The 21,191-nt window shown below is 44.7% G+C and overlaps 1 protein-coding gene across 1 annotated transcript in view; it reads left to right on the top strand.

Moving 5' to 3' along the window:
* Window positions 1-21,191, top strand: part of LOC126335797 (kelch-like protein 10) — a 193,469-nt gene that overhangs the window by 90,961 nt on the left and 81,317 nt on the right. The window contains exons 6-8 of the mRNA XM_049999261.1: window positions 7,815-8,042; window positions 13,768-13,937; window positions 17,937-18,106. Of these exons, the coding sequence (XP_049855218.1) occupies window positions 7,815-8,042; window positions 13,768-13,937; window positions 17,937-18,106 (568 nt within the window). The remainder of the gene's footprint in view (window positions 1-7,814; window positions 8,043-13,767; window positions 13,938-17,936; window positions 18,107-21,191) is intronic.

Raw genomic sequence — 21,191 nt, 5'->3', positions numbered from 1 at the left:
GGCAGACGGCTGCAAATATCTAGACATGATGCATACAGATGTAGAATGTTAATAACGTTTGTTCTATTTAAAAAAGCTTTAACAATTTTCACATAAAGAATTTGGGAGCATTACTTTTCAGCACTCCTTCGTATTAAGAATGCTATGTCGAGGGTATTGCAATAGTGGTGGTAACTCTTTGATGAAGCTTCATGGATCTTCCCATTGCTTATGTACTCAAATCTACTTTTAATTTATAACTAGTTGCTACACATGTTTCATTAAAAGTGATGCAGTTGGACCATTGTTGAATAAGACGAATAAATACTCTTTCTTTTTTTTTAAAAAAAAATAAGTATGGGCTAGCAGATTTACTTATTCATAGCCAGCCATCATCTCGATTGCCCTTCTGCAAACTTCTTGGAACACCTCTTCACATTTCTATTTTCAGTGGTGTCACCTCTGGCACATTCTGTTGTCTGATATGAATGGTAGACAGCTCCGAATCCATCTTTGTGAAAATATCCTTTATTCACCTACAGGGTAAAAAATATTCTGAAAGGCTCTTATCGTGGAAGAGTTACTCCGGCTGAAGTGAATCTGAGCTGCTTACATCAGGTGATAAATAAATTATACCCACTTTCTTGTGCTTCGGGGCAACATCCGTGCCAAACAAAAATCTTCGAAACTAAACTCTATCCATTATATTAATTCCTGAAACGCAATAAATCCTTTCTGAACCGAAATCGCACTACACGATATTGTGGTCTGGAGTAAAGCAGACTGTATCAACAGCTATTGTCACATAATTCCCTTAATTCTTCCTCCTTTCGCGTGCCGCACAGTTACTTCTCATCGCTACTAATGACAATGACTCAAGACAAGGCACAAAACTACGGTGTAAAGATCAGGGTGGTCTTGCGATTCATTGCATCAAATGGCGCTGAGTTAGACCTTTATGAACACCTGCTTTATAGAGTAATGTCCACTTTCGGAGTTCAATACAACAGCGATTCTGCGCGTAATGGATTCACAAGTCCTTGGTATGTTTTTGGAGGTATGTGAGACCAGACGCCTACGCGCAAGTCATGCAGTTTCCGCAAATTACGTCCGCGCGGGCGCGGAGCTCTGCTTCCTCATGGCGTACTATATGTGTTGTGTTGGGTTCGTATTAGGAACATTTGGTGGTGAGGACATCAACGTGTGTTCACTATGATGTTCCTCACACAATTCCGGCTACGTAACACGGACAGTTGTTTGGCTCGAAGATGCCATCGACGTCGTGGAAGGCATGTAGCATGAACGGATAGAGTTGCTCCGCAGTAATGTTCACTTAGTCCACAGCCTTCATCGCGCCTTCGATTACTACCGCAGATCCCATCGAAGCTTAAGTGAATGTCCTCCATAGCATAACACTGCGCCCATCGGCCTGCGTCCAAGGTGCAATGAATGTCACGTAGTATCCGGCAACGAACGTCCACCTGGTGCAAGAAGAACCGGGCTTCATCCGATCAGGAGACACGCTGCCATTCACCCACCGTCCAATTTCGAGGATCCCGTGTCCACTGCAATCACACCTTACGCTGTCGTTCGGTCCACATGGCAACACATAAGGGTTTCTCTGCAGCTCAGACCCATGTTCAACAATGTGCGCTGATTGATGTGCTCCGAAAAACTGTTGCAACCATCAGCACTCTACTTTGTCGTCACGTGTGCTGCACATCGCCGCCTATCGTGCTTTACAGAGCGGGAAAGCCCGCGACCTCCACATTGTGTGATGAGGCGTGGACGTCAAGCGCGTTGCCTTCTAGTCGTGTTTGCACCGCCCTTTAACCATTTTTCGTAGCTGCTCACGACCGGCCAGCCGTGTTGACCGAGCAGTTCTAGGCGCTACAGTCTGGAACCGCTCGACCGCTACGGTCGCAGGTTCGAATCCTACCTCGGGCATGGATGTGTGTGACTTCCTTACGTTAGTTAGTTTAAGTAGTTCTAAGTTCTAGAGACTGATGACCTCAGAAGTTAGGTCCCATAGCGCTCAGAGCCATTTTCTTTTTTCAAGTAACTTACGGAAATGCAGCCGGGTGACGGCATCGACAACTGACGATATTTCTAAAGGAGCATTCCCTGTCGTTTTGAGGGCAAAACTGCGGCAAGTAAACACTTTAAAACTTCGGATTTCAGAGCAATTCCTGATAGATAACAGACACACTCTCTTTAAACACTGCCGTGACCCCACAACCAAGACGAACGATACCAAACATTATCGGTAGTAAAAAGACTAAATAACAAGTGAGGTAGCATTAACTCTGTCCCTATGACTTTTGGCTTAGATTGTACGCAGATGATGCTGTAATTTACTGTCTAGTAAGGTCATCCGAAGACCAGTATCAGTTGCAAAGCAATTTAGAAAAGATTGCAGTATGGTGTGGCAGGTGGCAGTTGACGCTAAATAACGAAAGGTGTGAGGTGATACACATGAGTTCCAAAAGAAATCCGTTGGAATTCGATTACTCGATAAATAGTACAATTCTCAAGGCTGTCAATTCAACTAAGTACCTAGGTGTTAAAATTACGAACAACTTCAGTTGGAAAGACCACATAGATAATATTGTGAGGAAGGCGAGCCAAAGGTTGCGTTTCATTGGCAGGACACGTAGAAGATGCAACAAGTCCACTAAAGAGACAGCTTACACTACACTCGTTCGTCCTCTGTTAGAATATTGCTGCGCGGTGTGGGATCCTTACCAGGTGGGACTGACTGAGGACATCGAAAGGGTGCAAAGAAGGGCAGCTCGTTTTGTATTATCAAGTAATAGGGGAGAGAGTGTGGCACATATGATACGAGAGCTGGGATGGAAGTCATTAAAGCAAAGACGTTTTTCGTCGCGGCGAGATCTATTTACGAAATTTCAGTCACCAACTATCTTTTCCGAATGCGATAATATTTCGTTGATCCCAAACTACATGGGTAGGAATGATCATCAAAATAAAATAAGAGAAATCAGAGCTCGAACAGAAAGGTATAGGTGTTCGTTGTTCCCGCGCGCTGCTCGGCAGTGGAATGGTCGAGAGATAGTATGATTGTGGTTCGATGAACACTCTGCCAAGCACTTAAATGTGAATTGCAGAGTAATCATGGAGATGTAGCTGTAGATTCCAAGCGGAATTTAAGCAAAACTTTTATCTCTGTTTACAAGGTTAGTTGATAATTTAATCTCGCTCCTTTCTTCATAACAGTATCCCATTAGCTGAAAGTGCATGACAGAATATCTGTGTTATGTTCCATAGGATGACAGGTGCCAAGACAATGTTCTGTAATAGGTGATTTCTTGTGTTGTCGGCGTGAGTGACGCTTATGCCTAATACATCGGTCCTCCACAGCCGTGATAGTCTGACCAGTCTATGGCATGCAACAACTGCAAAGAATACGATAGGACCCCCTTCCCCCAACTCCTTACGCAAACCAACATCATCCTTAAAGAAACGTAAAAGGATCTTAGATGGAGATTCGTGAACCCATTTCACATCACATTTCCGCAAAATACGACCAATATGGAACACACTTCCGGGTGTGGAGACCTTGTACACCAATCCCCAATATGTCTTCCTGTAAGACTTTAATTTTATAGGAATTTTGTTAACAACAGCCGTGCAGGTTTAGCCGATCGGTCTAGGGCGCTGCAGGCAAGGACAGTGCGGCTGGTCCCGGTGGAGGTAAGAGTCCTCCCTCGGGCATGGGTGTGTGTGTTTGTCCTTAGGAGAATTTAGGTTAAGTAGTGTGTAAGCTTAGGGACTGATGAGCTTAGCTGTTAAGTCCCTTAAGATTTCGCACACATTTGAACATTTTTGTTAACAACAGTTAAATATCTTGATTTTGTCTCCTTACAAATAACCTTAGTGGTTACGTATTTCCATGGACGGGCCACAAGCTGATAGTAAGGCGCAATGAGAATATAGAAGGAATATATTTATTTATTTATTGCATTGTAGCCTGTTGCATATAATTTAAGCACTGTAGCTACATTAACACTCACCTTATCACAAAACTCAACATTCAAAGAGAAACTCAAAAAGTTTTGAATTGTTGTAGCCGCATTTCAGATTTTCGCCATGTGAGTGCAGCGGTGACAAATTAGGCAAGATAACGACAGGTGCCAAGAAAGCGTATGTTGTGCTTGAAATACATTTACACCAGTCTGCCGCAACAGTGAAACGACACTTCACAACGAAGTTCAACAAAGATCCTCCCACTGTTAACCCGGTTCGGCGATGGTACGAGCAATTTACAGCTTCAGGATGCTCCTGCTAAGGGAAAATCAACGGGGCAATCTGCAGTGAGAAAATCAACCGTTGACCACGTACGGGCGAGTTTCGCACTTAGCCGGACAAGTCGACGAACAGACTAATCAGATGGCTGAACGCATAACAGCCGACGCTTTGGAAGATGTAAAGGAAACGACTGAAGCTGAAGTCCTACCACTTGCAGTTGCTACGAGCCTGACTCCCGATGACCAAATCAGACGCTTTGTATTTTCTGCACAGTTGCAGTAGCTAATGGAAGAGGATGGATTTTGTGAAAAACTCATCTTCAGAGACGAAGCAACATATTTTGTGAATGGTACAGAGCACAAGCACAATGTGCAAATCTTGGGACAGACAATTCCCACGGTATCGTGCTGCACATTGGAGATTCACCAAAAGTTAATGTTTTCTGCACAGTCTCGCGGTTTTAAGTTTAATGGTCAGTTTTTCTTCTGCAAAATATTGTTACAGGACACGTGTATCTGGAAGTGCCGGAAAATTCGCTCATGCCATACGAGACCGATAGTGTGGACTTCATCTACCAATGTCCTCCACCAACTTTCATTATGATGTTCGCTGATTTTCAAACAGGAAATTGAGAAACCGTGGGATCGCTCGTGATGCGGTTGATGATCAGTAGCCCATGTCATTGCGTCCATGCTCTCCCGACATCACGCCACGTTATTTTTTTGACTTATGGTGTTTTGTTAAAGATTCACTGTTTATCCCTCCTCTGCCAACAAATCTAACTGAATTGCAGGATCGCATCGACAGTAATTTTGAAGAGATTGATGCGGACATGCTTCGCCGAATGTTTGAGAAACTTGATTATTGACTTGATATCTGCAGAATCAGTAGGGTGCACATATGGAGCACTTGTAATATGTCAAGAAAACCTTCTTGAATTTTTCTATGTGTTTACAAAGCCTTGTGACAATATGTCAAATAATATAGCTACAGGAAACATGTGAAATTCCTTCAATAATTTGTAGTAACCCCATATACCGAATTCAAATTGATTACAACACCAGCTTTTTGTCGGCCGCATATTACAATGCACTCGTAGGCTCACCCTGCCTATTCCTTGGGTGTTCCGGAGGGTGTTGTGGTCGAATCTGCCTGTTCCGTTGTCTGACGGTTCCCTGGTTGCGAGAAACGACTCTCCTGTTTGGAGAGAGTTTCAGCGTTGCTGCTGGTGAGAACTGCAGCCAAAAACCAGCCCGCGTCATACCTTTGCTAGTTCCTTGGGTAGCGAGATACGGCCCACATCTGGGTTTCCAGTCTGGTACTGTTGTTATGTTCGCCATGTACATGCTGTCAGCTGTTCGTCTACTGCAGCTGTTGACCTATTCTGTCTTCACTGCCTTGCTTCTCGACCTTCCGTCGCAATATCCCGTACTACAGTGGACGGGGTTGGTTGATAGCGTGATATTCTGTTCGAGACTTCTTTGAAAAAGTGTCGGTTATATTGTCTAGGATTTTTGCCTGCCAACGCAGCATGTCTTGACAGCAAGTCTTCAGTGTCGATTCAGTTGTTACCAACCAGTGTCAGCAACACCAGCATACAGCGGACATCCCCAGATAGTATGTACTTCCTCCTTCACCACAGTGTGTTTGCGCTGTTCGTTGCCATAGATGGTGACGGCCAATGAGCCATTAAGAAGAGTGTGAGACCTCTTGAGGGGTTGATTCAAGTGCGTCATTCCCAATCTCTGCTTTATATCTGGGAGGGAACCATAGTTGCATCTCGGTCCTTGGGCGTCACTTGTCGTTTCTGCCACAGGAGGAGGATATTTTTGTGGATTTGCTACTTGTTTTTGGTTCATATTCCTGTTAAATTCTGCTCTTAGTGATGTTCTTTCTTTAGAAAACACATCTCAGAGTTTTTCCGTATCTGGAGATTGAGTGGCCATATCCGAAGTATAGCTGGAACGCCTCAAGTGGCACAGCACCAAAATCTCCCATCAGCCGAAGAATATTTCCACTAGCATGCACAGCTGAACGAAATTCTTTCGAAATTAATTAGCTGGCTGTGAATTCCTTGACATCACCTGTATTAAGCATAGATCTACCACAATAGTTACACATGAGAACTTGAGAATAACTGAGACGTGAATCCGGATTTCCCACTTATCGCTAGCGGTCGCTTTAACCACTTCGACTGTCTATGCACGCATCCCGGACCGGTCCAAAGTTCCACAAGCTGTACGTTCTACACGCTACACTAAATTCATTACCTAATGCTTGCACCATGACGTAAGGCAGTGTGACGTGTGATAGGATTGGTCTATGGAGCGTGCTTGAACATCGAAAAAGGAAAGAAAATATTGTTGGGTAGTGGAAGTATGCCTCATACAGTTGATGACAAGGAATTCGCAGTCAGCGAATTAATTTTGAAAGAATATTTCCTCGCTGCACCCCGTTAACTACTAGAGAAAGTGTTATGAGGAAAATTACATGCACCAAAGCACTCATACTGTATCCCCTGATCTCAGTTAGGATAGAGTTATGATGAGTTCTTACTGTCTGCATTGGTAGTTTATAAGCGTAATTGCCTACGCTAATAATTTTTCACCATGTTCCTGGCTGTCTTGTTCATGTCTTGAATACATACATATTCTAATGATTACTGCCTCGTCGACTGGCCGTCCGTTTCAGTTCCAAGTAATTGTCACATCCTATCCCCTCCTCGCTGCCTTCCAAATATTTCATCCTTGCTCGATCTCTTCGTTTTTTCCAAAAACTTTCCCTTCAAAAATATTAATGATGAAGGTGTTGTGAATGATGACATTCCCAATAAATTTTCTTTTTCTTTTTACCATTTCTTTTGATAATCTGTCTTCACTTTCTTTCCTCAACACTTCTAAATTGGTTTTTCTTTCCGTCCTGCTCGTTCTTGCCATTTTCCGGCATATCCACGTTTCAACTGGTTCAATAAGTGCACTCTAATTTTGTCAACTATCCAAAATGGAGCCAAGGAGTCCGGTGATGATCTTTCTCTTCATGGACCCTAGGCCTCTTAAAAGGCTTCATCTTAATAACAGGTACGTGGTGTTTTCAGGCCCAACAGGCAAGTTAATTCCTTAACATCACTGATGTAATTCTTGACAAACTTCTTCCAGATCACTTCAGGAGCATCTCTTCAAAAGAATCTCCACGTCGTCGGCATATGCCATCACTTCTACGAGTCTATAAAAGAAAATCTCGGAATTAGTAAAACTTTGAAGGTCGATGAAAATCGACGAGTTTTTGGAGTAGTTTATGTCCAACCTTGAAAATTATTTCGCTGCTACTCGCTTAAAAGTTGGACAGGGAAGAGAGATATCGGTGGTTGACTGGTATGGTGGACCGGCCGCTGTGGCCGAGCGGTTCTAGGCACTTCAGTCCGGAACCGCGCGACTGCTACGGTCGCAGGTTCGAATCCTGCCTCGGGTATGGATGTGTGTGATGTTCTTAGGTTAGTTAGGTTTAATTAGGTCTCAGTCTAGGGGACTGATGACTTCAGATGTTAAATCCCATAGTGCTCGTCGCAGGTGAAGGACCACCCGTTCGTGAGCGGCAACGAGGCGTGCCGGCCGCTGGTGATGGAGACGCTGCGCTACCTGTACGACCTGGAGATGCGCGACGGCGAGCAGCAGACGCCCGACTGCGCGCGGCCGCGGGTGCCGCACGAGCTGCTGTTCGCCGTGGGCGGCTGGAGCGGCGGCAGCCCCACCAACTGCCTCGAGATCTACGACACGCGCGCCGACCAGTGGGTCAAGGTGCGAGCGCGGCTGCCTGTCGCCACACGCCACGCGTCTACTCGGCGAAGGCTGGCTATTGGGCGGCATCACTTAATTCATTTGTCTAGGATTCGCACTGGCCTTGCGACAGTCTACGCTTAGCAGGCAGTTATTCAAAGTAGTACGATACTTTTTATTAGTGCCCAGAGCAGATATTTTAATGCACTGTAAGCATTTTCTTGTCTTCAGCCACCAATGGTTAGTGTCGCTCTCTACTAACGCGGAGGTCACGAGCTGCTTTTCTTCGACTCCTCTGTAGCGCGAAGCCCTTCGTACCACTTGGTCGAAAGTAATAACAGTTTATAGACCTGTCAAGTAGAATGGCCAACTACAAAGTAAGATGTATAGAAGGTGAACATTAATAAAACCGACAAACTACAAGGGCAGATTCCTGACTATAAATAGAGGAAAAAAGATCCCATGAACGTGTGTCCGCTAATGCATCGTTGGCATGGTAGATGGCGCTGACGAACAAAAGTTCCTCTCAGCATGTGCCGTGTCTGTGGCCCACAGATGACAATTATACAGACTGATGATACCAGTTCGGGTAAAGGTTTCTTCATCAGTAAAGAGGACTGATGACAGAAATCCAATGATTGTGATGCTGGTGCAAAACCATGGACCAAATCGTTCCCATAGAGGGAAATCAGCTGCTGATAATCCTTGCACTCGTTGTAAGTGAGAGAGGTAGTAGCGGTTGTCATGCAGGATTCACATAAGCCTATTTTGGCTTACACCATGTTGGCGGGCAACTTGCCTGGCGCTTGTACTAGGGTTCGTCTCATTAGCCTGTAGAACAAAAATGATCTGCTCAAGGACTTAAAAGCACTTACTTTAGTTCAAAAAGGGGTCCACTACTAAGGAACACTCATCCTCAATATTTTGCCAGCAAACATAAAAAATTTAGTTACAAATAGAGATCAGTTTAAAAGGAGCCTGAAAGACTTACTAGTGGCCAACTCCTTCTACTCCATTGACGAATTTTTTAATAGAAACAAATGATGTGTTGTATATATTTATACTATTAGTATTGTTATTTCAGCTTAAAAAAATAAAAAATAAAAAATAAAAAAGGTGACATGTTCCACATCCACGAGGATCTCCTCAACACGGATCTATGGAAAGAAAACTAATCTAATCTAATCTAATCTAATCTAAGAATCTGGTCCTCCAAACCTGGTGTACGCACAGTCCGCCACCTCCCTGCAAGTTCGTCTGTCTGAAAGGACCCGTGGCCGCTTTAGTCCGGAACCGCGCTGCTGCTACGGTCGCAGGTTCGAACCCTGCCTTGGACATGGAAGTGTGTGTGATGTCCTTACGTTAGTTAGGTTTAAGTAGTTCTAGGTCTAGGGGACTGATGACCTCAGATGTTAACTCCCATAGTGCTTAGAGCCATTTGAACCATTTGAAAAGGCCCATGATCACACAAACGCCAAAAAAGGGCTTGAAATGTTGTGGCGTTGAGTTGGGTTGTTTGGGGGAAGAGACCAAACGGCGAGGTCATCGGTCTCGTCGGATTAGGGAAGGATGGGGAAGAAAGTCGGCCGTGCCCTTTCAAAGGAACCATCCCGGAATTTGCCAGGAGCGATTTAAGGAAATCACGGAAAACCTAAATCAGGATGGCCGGACGCGGGATTAAACCGTTATCCTCCCTAAAGCGAGTCCAGTGTGCTAACCGCTGCGCCACCTCGCTCGGTGAAATGTTGTGTGATGCGGTTGGTGTCCGTGAGGATACTTGTTTTGGTGTAGCTGCGCTGCCTCTAGACCGATTCCACCTGCTTAATCGTACACAAACACGACTCGGCTTGTTCGTGACATGAATACCGGACCACTCTGCTGCTTACAGTACACTGCGTCAATCACACAGCCTGCTACACACAAGGAAAGCGTAAGGAAAGCGTGGCATGTGGTCAGAGGAACTTTCATTCGTCAGCGCCATCTACAGTGTGCAGGAATGCGGTCTTCAGTTTTATAAATGCTCACCCTGTATATTCAGAGAGAAGCGACGAATAAACATTTGTACTAAAGGCAGAGTTCGAACCCAGGTCTCCTCCTCACTAGGCAGATGGGCTAAGCACTACATTACTCTGACATGGTGGCTTTGTACAACTGCAGAGATTGCCCTAACACGCCTCCCTCCTCAGTCCAAATTCCCATTCCAGCTCACTTGGTATTCTCCCTACAATCGAACAGCATTCCAAAGGTTCTCCAATTGTATTAGAATAGCATCTCAGCATCGAAAGAAAAGGGGGATCCCACATGAAGCCCAAGTGCAGGTGCTTCATTCCAATGATTTTAAAGAGGGGGGCGCGCTGAAGAGTCCGCGCATTTCTGCAACGCCGCTGTGCGAGGATGGCGTAGTGGTTAGCGCATCTGCCTCGTGAGCATGGGGCCCGAATTCGAATCCCGGCCTTGGCGCAAATTTTCGTTCGTCAATTCAGTCTGCTTATATACATAATAGATTTTTGAGTGCTGAAAATCTCTCTGGAATCATATACTTTCGTTTGATGCAAAGTAATAGTTAGAACACGCCTGCTAACACAAAAATGAAGAACTGTAGGTAAAAGGACAAAAGCATTTTTGTAGACATAAAAATTCGGAACGACGAAATAGTAGGAAGAGTAAAATAATTCTACTGTCCAGGAGGTGCGATTTCACAGAATTACAATATGGACTGGCGTACGTAACCAAATGTATATATTGGTATTAAAAATTTGCGAGGACTTTAATTTTCCAGTAATGTGTGCACAGAGCACAGCATTTTATGGAAATGAACGTGGAGCCTGGATAAACCAGAGAGAATGCAGTGTTGAGCCGGCCGGGGTGGCTGAACGGTTCTAGGCGTTACAGCCTGGAACCGCGCGACCGCGCGGACGCAGGTTCGAGTCCTGCCTCGGGTCTTGATGTGTGTGACATCCTTAGGTTAGTTGGGTTTAAATAGTTCTACGTTCTAGGGTACTGATGACCTTGGAAGTTACGTCCCATAGTGCTCAGAGCCATTTGAACCATTTTTTGCTTTCTTGACTAGGAGACCCCGAGAGGTATGTTCAGCCACCTAGCTGGAATTTTTTTTTCCTTCGTGCACAACGAGAAATCATGATGCATGAGTGTTGTGTTGTAAGTGTAACTGTTCGGGGTCGGCGGCTAAATGCTGTGAGTACTGAAACGCTACCCCTCCTCCTTCATATCTTTCTTAATATTATTTATGAGCTCTCATTAAACTATTAATTAAATGTGCGTTTCACTTTGGGCGCAGTCCACATTCACATTGGAAGGGAGGGGGGGGGGGGGGTGCAGGTGGAAGAGAGGGTGAGAAGGTGTGGAAAATGGGTAAACTCAGTTCCGCTCACACGTGCACGGCATAGAAGCATGCAATTATTCAACTATTGGCGGTTTCTTGAGAAGAACAGCACCCTGAAGAGATCCGGAGATCATTAGCCAGTGCTATGCGGGTACCCAAGTGACTGCACCAGGTATTCATTACTATTCACATAATACGTGGAAAGATGTATTATATTTTTTAACGGCTTACTAATTTGTTACACGACAGGATATTGTTATTTATTTACCGTAACCCTAGTTGCCAGTAACGCTTACGTAAACTTCCGTCATGCTGATGAGCGGCACGTGGACACAGTGGACCATATGGCGGATGCGCGCCAGAAATATGTCACTCGAAAGCGGACAAAAAAAACAATGGTTCAAATGGCTCTGAGCACTTTGGCACTTAACTTCTAAGGTCATCAGTCCCATGGAACTTAGAACTATTTAAACCTAACTAACCTAAGGACATCACACACACCCATGCCCGAGGCAGGATTCAAATCTGCGACCGTAGCGGTCGCGCGGTTCCAGACTCAAGCGTCTAGAACCGCTCGGCCACCCCGGGCGGCGAAAGCGGACAAATCCTAAGTATTTGACCTACACGATCCTGCAGAATATCACTGGACTCAGGGCGAAAAAACCTCTAGAATTATCTAGGTCAAAAGTAATATGCAGTAAATGTTTCGAGATATAACTGGAACCAGTCACCTCTTGTGAGTCTTCAATATGCATAAACTTCACAAACATGTGGCGTTAGGATGCTAGCCAGAGATGAAGTCACAAATGACACAAATTTCACAGAATTTACTATTTCAAACCGTTTGCGGTGCCTCAGTGAACTTACAGTGAATAAACAACTCGCTAGATACTTCGGCTGAGACCATTTAACTCAGGTTCCAAGACCACTTGGCAACTATGACCCAACGGTCACAGGTCCAGCAAAGCAGATTCATCAGAGTCTGGATAGAATACGCACATGCACTGACTGACACACACATCTGTTAAACAAAACAGATTTAACAGCAGGAGTTCGAAAGAGGAGGCCACCTGAAATAGTAACAAGGCTTGTATCCTAACTAAAGCAGCATAACAAAGACAAGTTCAAAAATTCCACTCCTCCGCGAAATTTACACCAATTTTTTTTAAATAAATTAATGTGAAACATTACACTTCATCGCAGTACAACTGAGTCTAATCACTAAGAAAATGAACCTGCTCCGATTTACGAAGACCTTGTTCCACAGTACAGCTAAAAGCGTGCGTTCCTGACCAACTCAGGACACACGGGTGACGGTGAGATCAGGCAGTGCTTGCTACTACCCGCGCTTTACATGAGGGCAGGTGACCATCTCCTGTCTCAAAGCAACCTCTCTGAGCCTCCCTTAAAGAAATTAAGTTTGCACCCCCATCCTACAGTTCTACACCACCCTCTGGCTCAGGAGGAGCGTATTTGAAACATACTTGTCAACTTAGTTATTCAGTTCATCTTCATACAAGAGGGAATGTGAGGAAGGAAGACGGACTGCTATCGGTAAATAAACAAAGATACATGCGAGCATTTCCCTTCACTATCGGCTGGCGATCAAGTTGCAGCGAAATTTAAAAACGGTTAGCTGCCGGCAACAAGTTGTGGCACAAATAGCACACGTGAGACACTACTGACAAGCCGGGAATTTAATAGAAGACAGTGGACAAAAGTCTGTATATCAGAAACTTTATCTCACGACTTCTCCTCTTGTCGGACTACTACTACTGGTGAAGATTTCTTCCGCTACCAAGATTAGACAAGATCACTTCATAGGTGAGAGCCACCAAAATATGTAACGTCGACTACGGAGACGAATACCGAGCGGTCTAAGGCGCTGCAGTCATGGACTGTACGGCTGTTCCCGGCGGAGGATCGAGTCCTCCCTCGGGCATGGGTGTGTGTGTTTGTCCTTAGGATAATTTAGGTGAAGTAGTGTGTAAGCTTAGGGACTGATGACCTTAGCAGTCCCATAAGATTTTACACACATTTGAACATTTGAAGACGAATACGAGAGAAGTATAAACTGGACACATTTGGAATGACATTCTATGCAAGAAGTCAAAAACTGAGTGGACAGACAGTGTATGAAACAACAGGAAAGAAGCAATTTACCGGAGCACTTGTTTTTGGGCCACTTCTCTATTCTCCCAGCATATTTGTTCCTGAGTTACGCAGTTTCCTCAAACATTAGTATGTAATTAAAGTGAATTAGAAAACAAGGACTTTCTTCAAGCCACCTGTCTTCGCTGACTTATGGAACGTAGTAGTTTTCTCGTGGCAGACAGCACATCGCGTCACTGATTTCCCTTGAAAGCGCTTTGGTTGCTGCTGAGAGCGAAGTGGTCGCCGCAGGTGAACGAGGTGGACCCCACCGGGCCGCGCGCCTACCACGGCACGGCCGTCATCGGGCACGACATCTACGTCATCGGCGGCTTCGACGGTATGGACTACTTCAACTCGTGCCGCCGCTTCAACGTCGTCACTAAGGCGTGGCGAGAGGTGGCGCCCATGCACAGCAGGAGGTGCGTTACCCCGTAACACACGCCCAGTTTTCCAACACGATGTGACCCACTTGGACGTATATTCAGCTTCACATTACTCTTAAGTGTTTATCAGTTTTTACACTCTTAATGTAAAAATCGGTTTCTTACACAGTAGTGGCTACCTAGGCTGGATTGTCATCTCACATTAATATTACGGGAAAGGTGGATTGTCACACCTACATCCGACCTATCAATTAAGCTCTCTTGTTAATATAATAGTTAAATCACATGGTACTACGTCATATTGAAGATAACTATCACAGGCGAAACCAATGTTTCAGCCACAGTTCTAGTGGCCTTCTTCTGGGCCTACAGGCAGATGCAGAATAAAACCACTTCAACCGTGGCCATAGTGTTCGTTTCATAGTTATTTACAGCCAAACACCGTACCATACCCAAATAACTTTCATGTTAACTGAACCAGTCTGTGCAATGTAATGCAGTTACATTAACTATTTTGTGTTTCTGACGAATGACAGCAATGAGTATCTGTACAGTGTGTCTTGTATTTGCGTTATGGTACAGTTTGAAACAAAGGGAGGAACGACTGTAAAATCTGTAGTTGGCATACAACTTCCTCCTCTCATTATTCACCAAATGGGCAATATAACTTCCATGCGGTGGACAAATTGCTGTCAACAGTATTAGATGTCCTGAGTTCGTCAGAAACTTCGGAGGGATTTGAGATTTACCACTGGATACAGTAAACTGATCAGAAATAAAATCTACCATCCCTCCTCTCTTCAGAAAATTCCTACCGTCTCGTCCTTGGAGGTTCCATGGAGTCACACGAAGTCCTACTCGCGACAGCAGCACTCACATTTCCATACAGTCCACCATGGGGCCGTTTTCACTTTACTGGACCAGCCGGCCAAACGGAGACCCGCAATGAGACCATTTCCAAACTGTGCCAGGTGTTGATAACACTGCCTCACACGAATATATGGCATCTCTGCGTCTTTCAGTGAATACCCAACATCTGAATCTGTTCATGCGTCTTATATACTAACAATATCTGGTAAGCAGGTAGACACGATAACATTAAAGCAGTCTGATGGTTTTTCTACCTGTCAGAGAACTGCAACTCCAATCAGTTACGTACCCGACGAATCCGACCACGCCTTGTGTGTGCTTTTTCTGTAAGCAGTGTAAATGTATTTTGTTGGCTCAATCAGACCAAGCCAAACACGTCACTTTTATCAAACACCGCCCCCGAGCAAGTGGTCATTCCCCAAAGTGCAACACTCGCATAGAAAACTGAAAAGCGACTCTGCGGAGACCATCGCCCGCGTTTAGAAACATAGCTGTGTCACCTGACCAAGGAGAGCTGCTGGCTGACCCCTAGATTTCGCGAGCTTCAAGCAATTTAGCATCTAACCATTTGAGCCATTTAGTCTCTAGAGCAGATGTGAGGCACTCCCGTTGGCTACTTCCGGGTCCTGCTAATAGCCCTCCTCTGCAAAATGCTGCTTCCTGCCAGGAATTGCCAGATGTTTATTTCCAAAATGTGATGGGAAAAATCAGTCTTCGAGCGAAATTCACTTTCATTTCGACGAGTGCAGTAGGCTTCGACCTCAAACCACTTAGGTGGATTACAGAAATTCTAGCCCACCGTCTATAGGCTGAACAAAACCACCGTTTCACCAGATCGTGCAAACCGGTTCTGTATAAGCAATAGTCAAGTGGACGATTCTACGTGTGCCACCAAGAAATGTGTGTTAGACCTTTGTTAGTCAAGTTCTGACGACAAAAATTTCCTCACCCACCAGCTTCCTATAAATCCAGCGCCATCACGCTGGAGCATGCTAATAACCTCGCCTAAAGCGAAGGCTGTATTTGGTTACGGATATTAATAACGCAACCGAAATGATCTCAGGTGTGTACAAAGCAAGAGCTCTCGGAACGGACGAGTTGCAGGTAAGTGCACAGAGTCTTAGGTCCATGAGAAGTACATCCGCTGGTCAAATGTATCCAGGAATCAATTAGTAAACTTTAATGCCGTATGTTTCCATCCTTTACGATGGTCTGAACTCTGCTGAGGACGCTTTCAGTGAGGTCTCTTAATGTTTGTGGAGGAATGGTAGCCTATTCTTTCTCAAGAGCCGAAACTGAAGAATGTAGTGATGTTGAACATGGGTTTTGGAATGAACTCGTCCCAAAAACATTTCTCAGGGTTGAGGTCGCTACTCTGGGCTGGCCAGTCCATTTCATGAATGTTGTTCTCCACAAACCACTGACATACTTGCTTCTTTAAGACACTGTAGTCATGCTGATACAATCAAAGGGTGTGAAGTGCACCTTCACTGTAACCACAATATAATGCTGTAAAATGTGTTTATATCCTTCGGTATTTAGCGTTTTCTTAAGCACAATAAGGGGACCACAAAATGGTGACATCTTCTCTGTGCTTCACCGTTGGTACTACACAGGTAACATTTTACAGGCATTCCCAAAACCCAAACACTGCAACAGGATATGGTGTGATTCATTACTCTATATCACTGGTTTCCGGTTATCCACTGTCGATTAGCGTCGATCTGTACACCATTTCAAAACTCACTTATCATTGACTGCAGAAATGTATGGTTTGTGAGGAGCTGCTCGAGCATTGTACACTACTGGGCATTAAGATTGCTACACCACGAAGATGATGTGCTACAGACGCGAAATTTAACCGACAGGAAGAAGATGCTGGGATGTGCAAATGATTACCTTTTCAGAGCATTCACACAAGGTTGGTGCCGGTGGCGACACCTACAACGTGCTGACATGAGGAACGTTTCCAACAGATTTCTCATACACAAACAGTAGTTGATCGCGTTGGTCGAGATCCAATGACTATTAGCAGAATATGGAATCGGTGGGTTCAGGAGGGTAATACGGAACGCCGTGCTGGATGCCAACGGCCTCGTATCACTAGTAGTCGAGATGACAGGCATCTTATCCGCATGGCTGTAACAGATCTTGCAGCCACGTCTCGATCCCTGAGTCAACAGATGGAGACGTTTGCAAGACAACAACCATCTGCACGAACAGTTCGACGACGTTTACAGCAGCATGAACTATCAGCTCGGAGACCATGGCTAGGGTTACCCTTAACGCTACATCACAAATAGGAGCGCCTGCGATGGTGAACTCAACGACACGAACCTGGGTGCACGAATGGCAAAACGTCATTTTTTCGGATGATCCGGGTTCTGTTTACAGCATTATGATGGTGGCATCCCTGTTTGGCGACATCGCGGTAAACGCACATTGGAAGCGTGTTTTCGTCATCGCCATACTGGCTTATCACCTGGCGTGATGGCATGAGGTGCCATTGGTTACACGTCTCGGTCGCGTCTTGTTCGCATTGACGGCACTTTGAACAACGGACGTTACATTTCAGATGTCCTACGACGCGTGTATCTACCCTTCATTCGATCCCTCCGAAACCCTAAATTTCAGCACGATAATGCACGACCGCATGTTGCAGGTCCTGTGCGGGCCTTTCTTGATACAGAAAATGTTCGATGCTGCCCTGGCCAGCACATTCTCCAGATCTCTCACCAATTGAAAACGCCTGGTCAATGGTGGCCGAGCAACTGGCTCGTCACAATACGCCAAGCACTACTCTTGATGAACTGTGGTATCGTGTTGAAGCTGCATGGGCAGCTGTACCTGAACACGCCATCTAAGCTCTGTTTGACTCAATGCGCAGGCGTATCAAGGCCGTTATTACGGCCAGAGGTGGTGGTTCTGGGTACTGATTTCTCAGGATCTATGCACCCAAACTGCGTGAAAATGTAATCACATGTCAGTTCTAGTATAATATATTTGTCCAATGAATACCCGTTTATCATCTGCAATTCTTCTTGGTGTAGCAATTTTAATGGCCAGTAGTGTCAATCATCCAGCACTGCGTTTAGAAGTGTGTGGTAGCCTGGTGACGTAGACGCGTCGATTATTGGTCCCTGGGTAACGTTGTCCGCGGCGCAGGTGCTACGTGAGCGTGGCGATGCTGGGCGACATCATCTACGCGATGGGCGGCTACGACGGCCACCACCGGCAGAGCACCGCCGAGCGCTACGACCACCGCACCAACCAGTGGTCACCCATCGCGCCCATGAATGCCCAGCGCTCCGACGCCAGCGCCACCTCGCTCGACGGTAAACATCACCTAATTACACTTTTCCGATCTACGCAGGTTACTGAGTAACTTAACTCTCGTACGAGGGTGAGTCAAATGAAAACATTAAATATTTTTTAAATATTATTTATTGTGCAGAAACGGTACAAAACGGAATCACTTTTCAACATAATCTCCCCAACGGTGAAGGCAAGTCCCCCAGCGCTTACAAAGTACATAAATTCCTTTATAAAAAAATTCTTTTTGCAGTCCGCGTGACCACTCATGCACCACGTACCTCTTCATCAGAACAGAACTTCTTTCCTCCCTTTGCGTCTTTGAGTGGCCCAAACACATGGAAATCAGTTGGGGCAAGGTCTGGTGAGTATGGTGGATGAGGAAGACACTCAAAAAAGCAAGGTTCCCCAGTAACGTTTCCTGCAAGGATGCCATCACCTTTTCGTTCAAAGCGCCGAAGAAGTTCTTCACAAGCATCAACATCTTCACTATGGATTCAACTGCTGCAATCTTCTGTGGAGTCACAACTCGTTGTACCTGATCTGGACGAGGAGCATCTTCCACTGAAGTCACACCATTTCCGAACTTCCTACTCCATTCGTAGACTTGCTGCTGTGACAAACATGCATCGCCGTACGGAACCTTCATTCGTCGATGAATTTCAATGGGTTTCACACCTCCACTACGCAAAAACCTAATAACAGAACGCTATTCTTCCCTGGTGAAAATCGCCGGTGCGGAGACCATCTTTATACTGATACTGCGACGGTATGTGTGCATCTGCACTATGCTGCCAACTACAGGCCATGCTGCACGATGTTTGTAGCACGCTTACCAACTTACAGGATAACGGCGCGAAATTTCGATTTGTTATTATAAATTTAAGGTTTTCATTTGACTCACCCTCGCTAATTTGGTGGTATTTCGTCCATGCTCCGATGACGACTCTAATATTTTTAGTGTGATATTTGTCAACTGTTTCAATAGGGCACTACAGTGGTTTTCCTAGACCGTGTGTAAATAGCATTCTGTCCTACAGGCAAAATAAAGAACAGAAGATATGTCTCTGAACAGCTGCTTTAAATTTGGTTACATTAATGCATTTTCTTTTTTGAGGTCCCTCACTGATTTCTACAGTTAGTTGAATTTCAATTTTTCTGTATGTGTAGGTCAGAGTCTCTGACTTTTCATCTCTCTCTGGTTCCTAGGTGTTGCCTTTGTGTCACTGGTAGAAGCAAGATGTGTCAGTTCTTCGAAAGTCACTGTTGTTGAGATATTGCGGCTCTTCTGATCCTCCAGTTTCGTGATTTGGTTCTTCACCAGACATTGTACTTGATGGAGCCGACGGTTCAGACTTCGTGTCATCATTCTCAATGACTGGAATAGACGGATTTCGTCTGTATACAAATATGTCTACAGCACAAAGGTCGACATCAGTAAAGATGTTTGGACTGAATATACACTCACTCGTATATTCCTATAGTTTTGAACTCAGATACAGCCACTGTGAATTTTGCTACTCTTGAATATGCCCGAATAAATAGACCAGCTAAAAATAAGGCTTGTGTATTTTCATGTATAGACCATATTCCTTTTTAAAGCTCTTTTCGAAGTAGAATAGAAAGTTACAACCAAAGGCTGCAGCCTATATGAGCAATGGGATGGTCAGGGGACCATAGTAAACAGATTATTTTTACATAACGTCTAGGACTGCAAAAATGTGTGGTGCTGTGACTGTCCAGTATCAACAACATAGAATTTTCAAGGCTTGCTTTGGAGTGATAGGATTTTCAAGGCTTGCTTTGGAGTGATGGATGAAGTGCTTCAACAGATTCAAGAACAACTCTTTGTCAGTCCAACCTTTTCGTGAGCATTCGTGTGTAGCAAAATGTAAGGTTTTGTTTTTTTCTTGGCAAGGGGGTCATCCTTTTCTAGGGGTACATAAACATTGGTGGAATGTAAAATCCTGCCGCACTTATACTGTGGCACTTATCACTGTCACTAACATTGTCCTTCCGAGCTGGTCACAGAGTCGATCATTTCTTGCCCTTAGTGGCAACTACTCTTCCAGGATCTCGTACCGTTGCAATACCAGTTTCACCTGTATTGTAGATGCGGTGTGGCATGCAATCGGTTGCAGACAAAACTTTTCCATGTTTCCAAAATATCTCTTCGCATAACCACTGTTGAATCTAGTGATTCTGTTAACACTAGCGTATTTGGTTTTTCTAATGCTTATGGTAGGATTTCATTTCAAAAAACCGTCAGACAGGTTCTTTCACGCCAACGCTCATTTTGTGAAAATATGTGTGCCATTTTGTATTTCTGAGTTAAGTCAAAAGCTGGTCTTCGTATTTCCTGCATGTACAGACTAAAAAAATGCTATTGGCAAGTGTTTCTTCCTCTTGTTCTTGAGTGAGGGTAGACTTACATCCATTATGAAATTTAGTTGCCTTATTTTTATACCTAATTTCTTCTAGACCTCTAAATGGGATAATGAACAATTTTCTTGCCGCACGAATAGAATTTCGTACGTCAATAAAATTCAACACATTTTCTGAGTGCTTCTTCGGACAACTTCCCTGACTCGTGGTTCTTTCCCGTTTTCTTGGCTTCTGCATCAGAGCCAACGTGTATACTTAATATAAGTCATGTTATAATTCCACTGACAGCAAGCATTTGACTACATGCAGGCCGTCGAAGGTAGCTTGCTGTAATTACGCTATTGTTACCTACGGGGCTAACCTTTCTGTTTTGTTGAAGAAATCGTCCTTGAAGGTTAAGGATAACTAAAATACGAGGGTTGGTACTTAAATAGTGGCAACTATTTACTCACAACCGATACAAAAGAGTTACATGTTTGCACCTGTTACTGTCCTTCAAAGTACTCACCAGCATTGTGTAGAACCCGTTGCCAGCGATGTGGAAGGCGTAATATACCGTTAACAGAGCCTGTTCTGTTGATGGTGCGAATGGAGCGGTCTACTGCCTGTCGAATCTGTGGAACAGTCCAGAAGCAAATGCAACGAAATGGTTCCTACATCTTCGGAATCAAATAAAAGTCACAAGGACTTAAGTCCGGGGAGTTTGGTGGATGGTACAGTACT

The sequence above is a fragment of the Schistocerca gregaria genome, chromosome 2 (assembly GCF_023897955.1).
Source record: "Schistocerca gregaria isolate iqSchGreg1 chromosome 2, iqSchGreg1.2, whole genome shotgun sequence".
In the NCBI taxonomy this organism is placed as follows: domain Eukaryota; kingdom Metazoa; phylum Arthropoda; class Insecta; order Orthoptera; family Acrididae; genus Schistocerca; species Schistocerca gregaria.
Note: the sequence above shows the minus strand (reverse complement) of the source record. Positions and strands in the feature narration are given on the sequence as shown.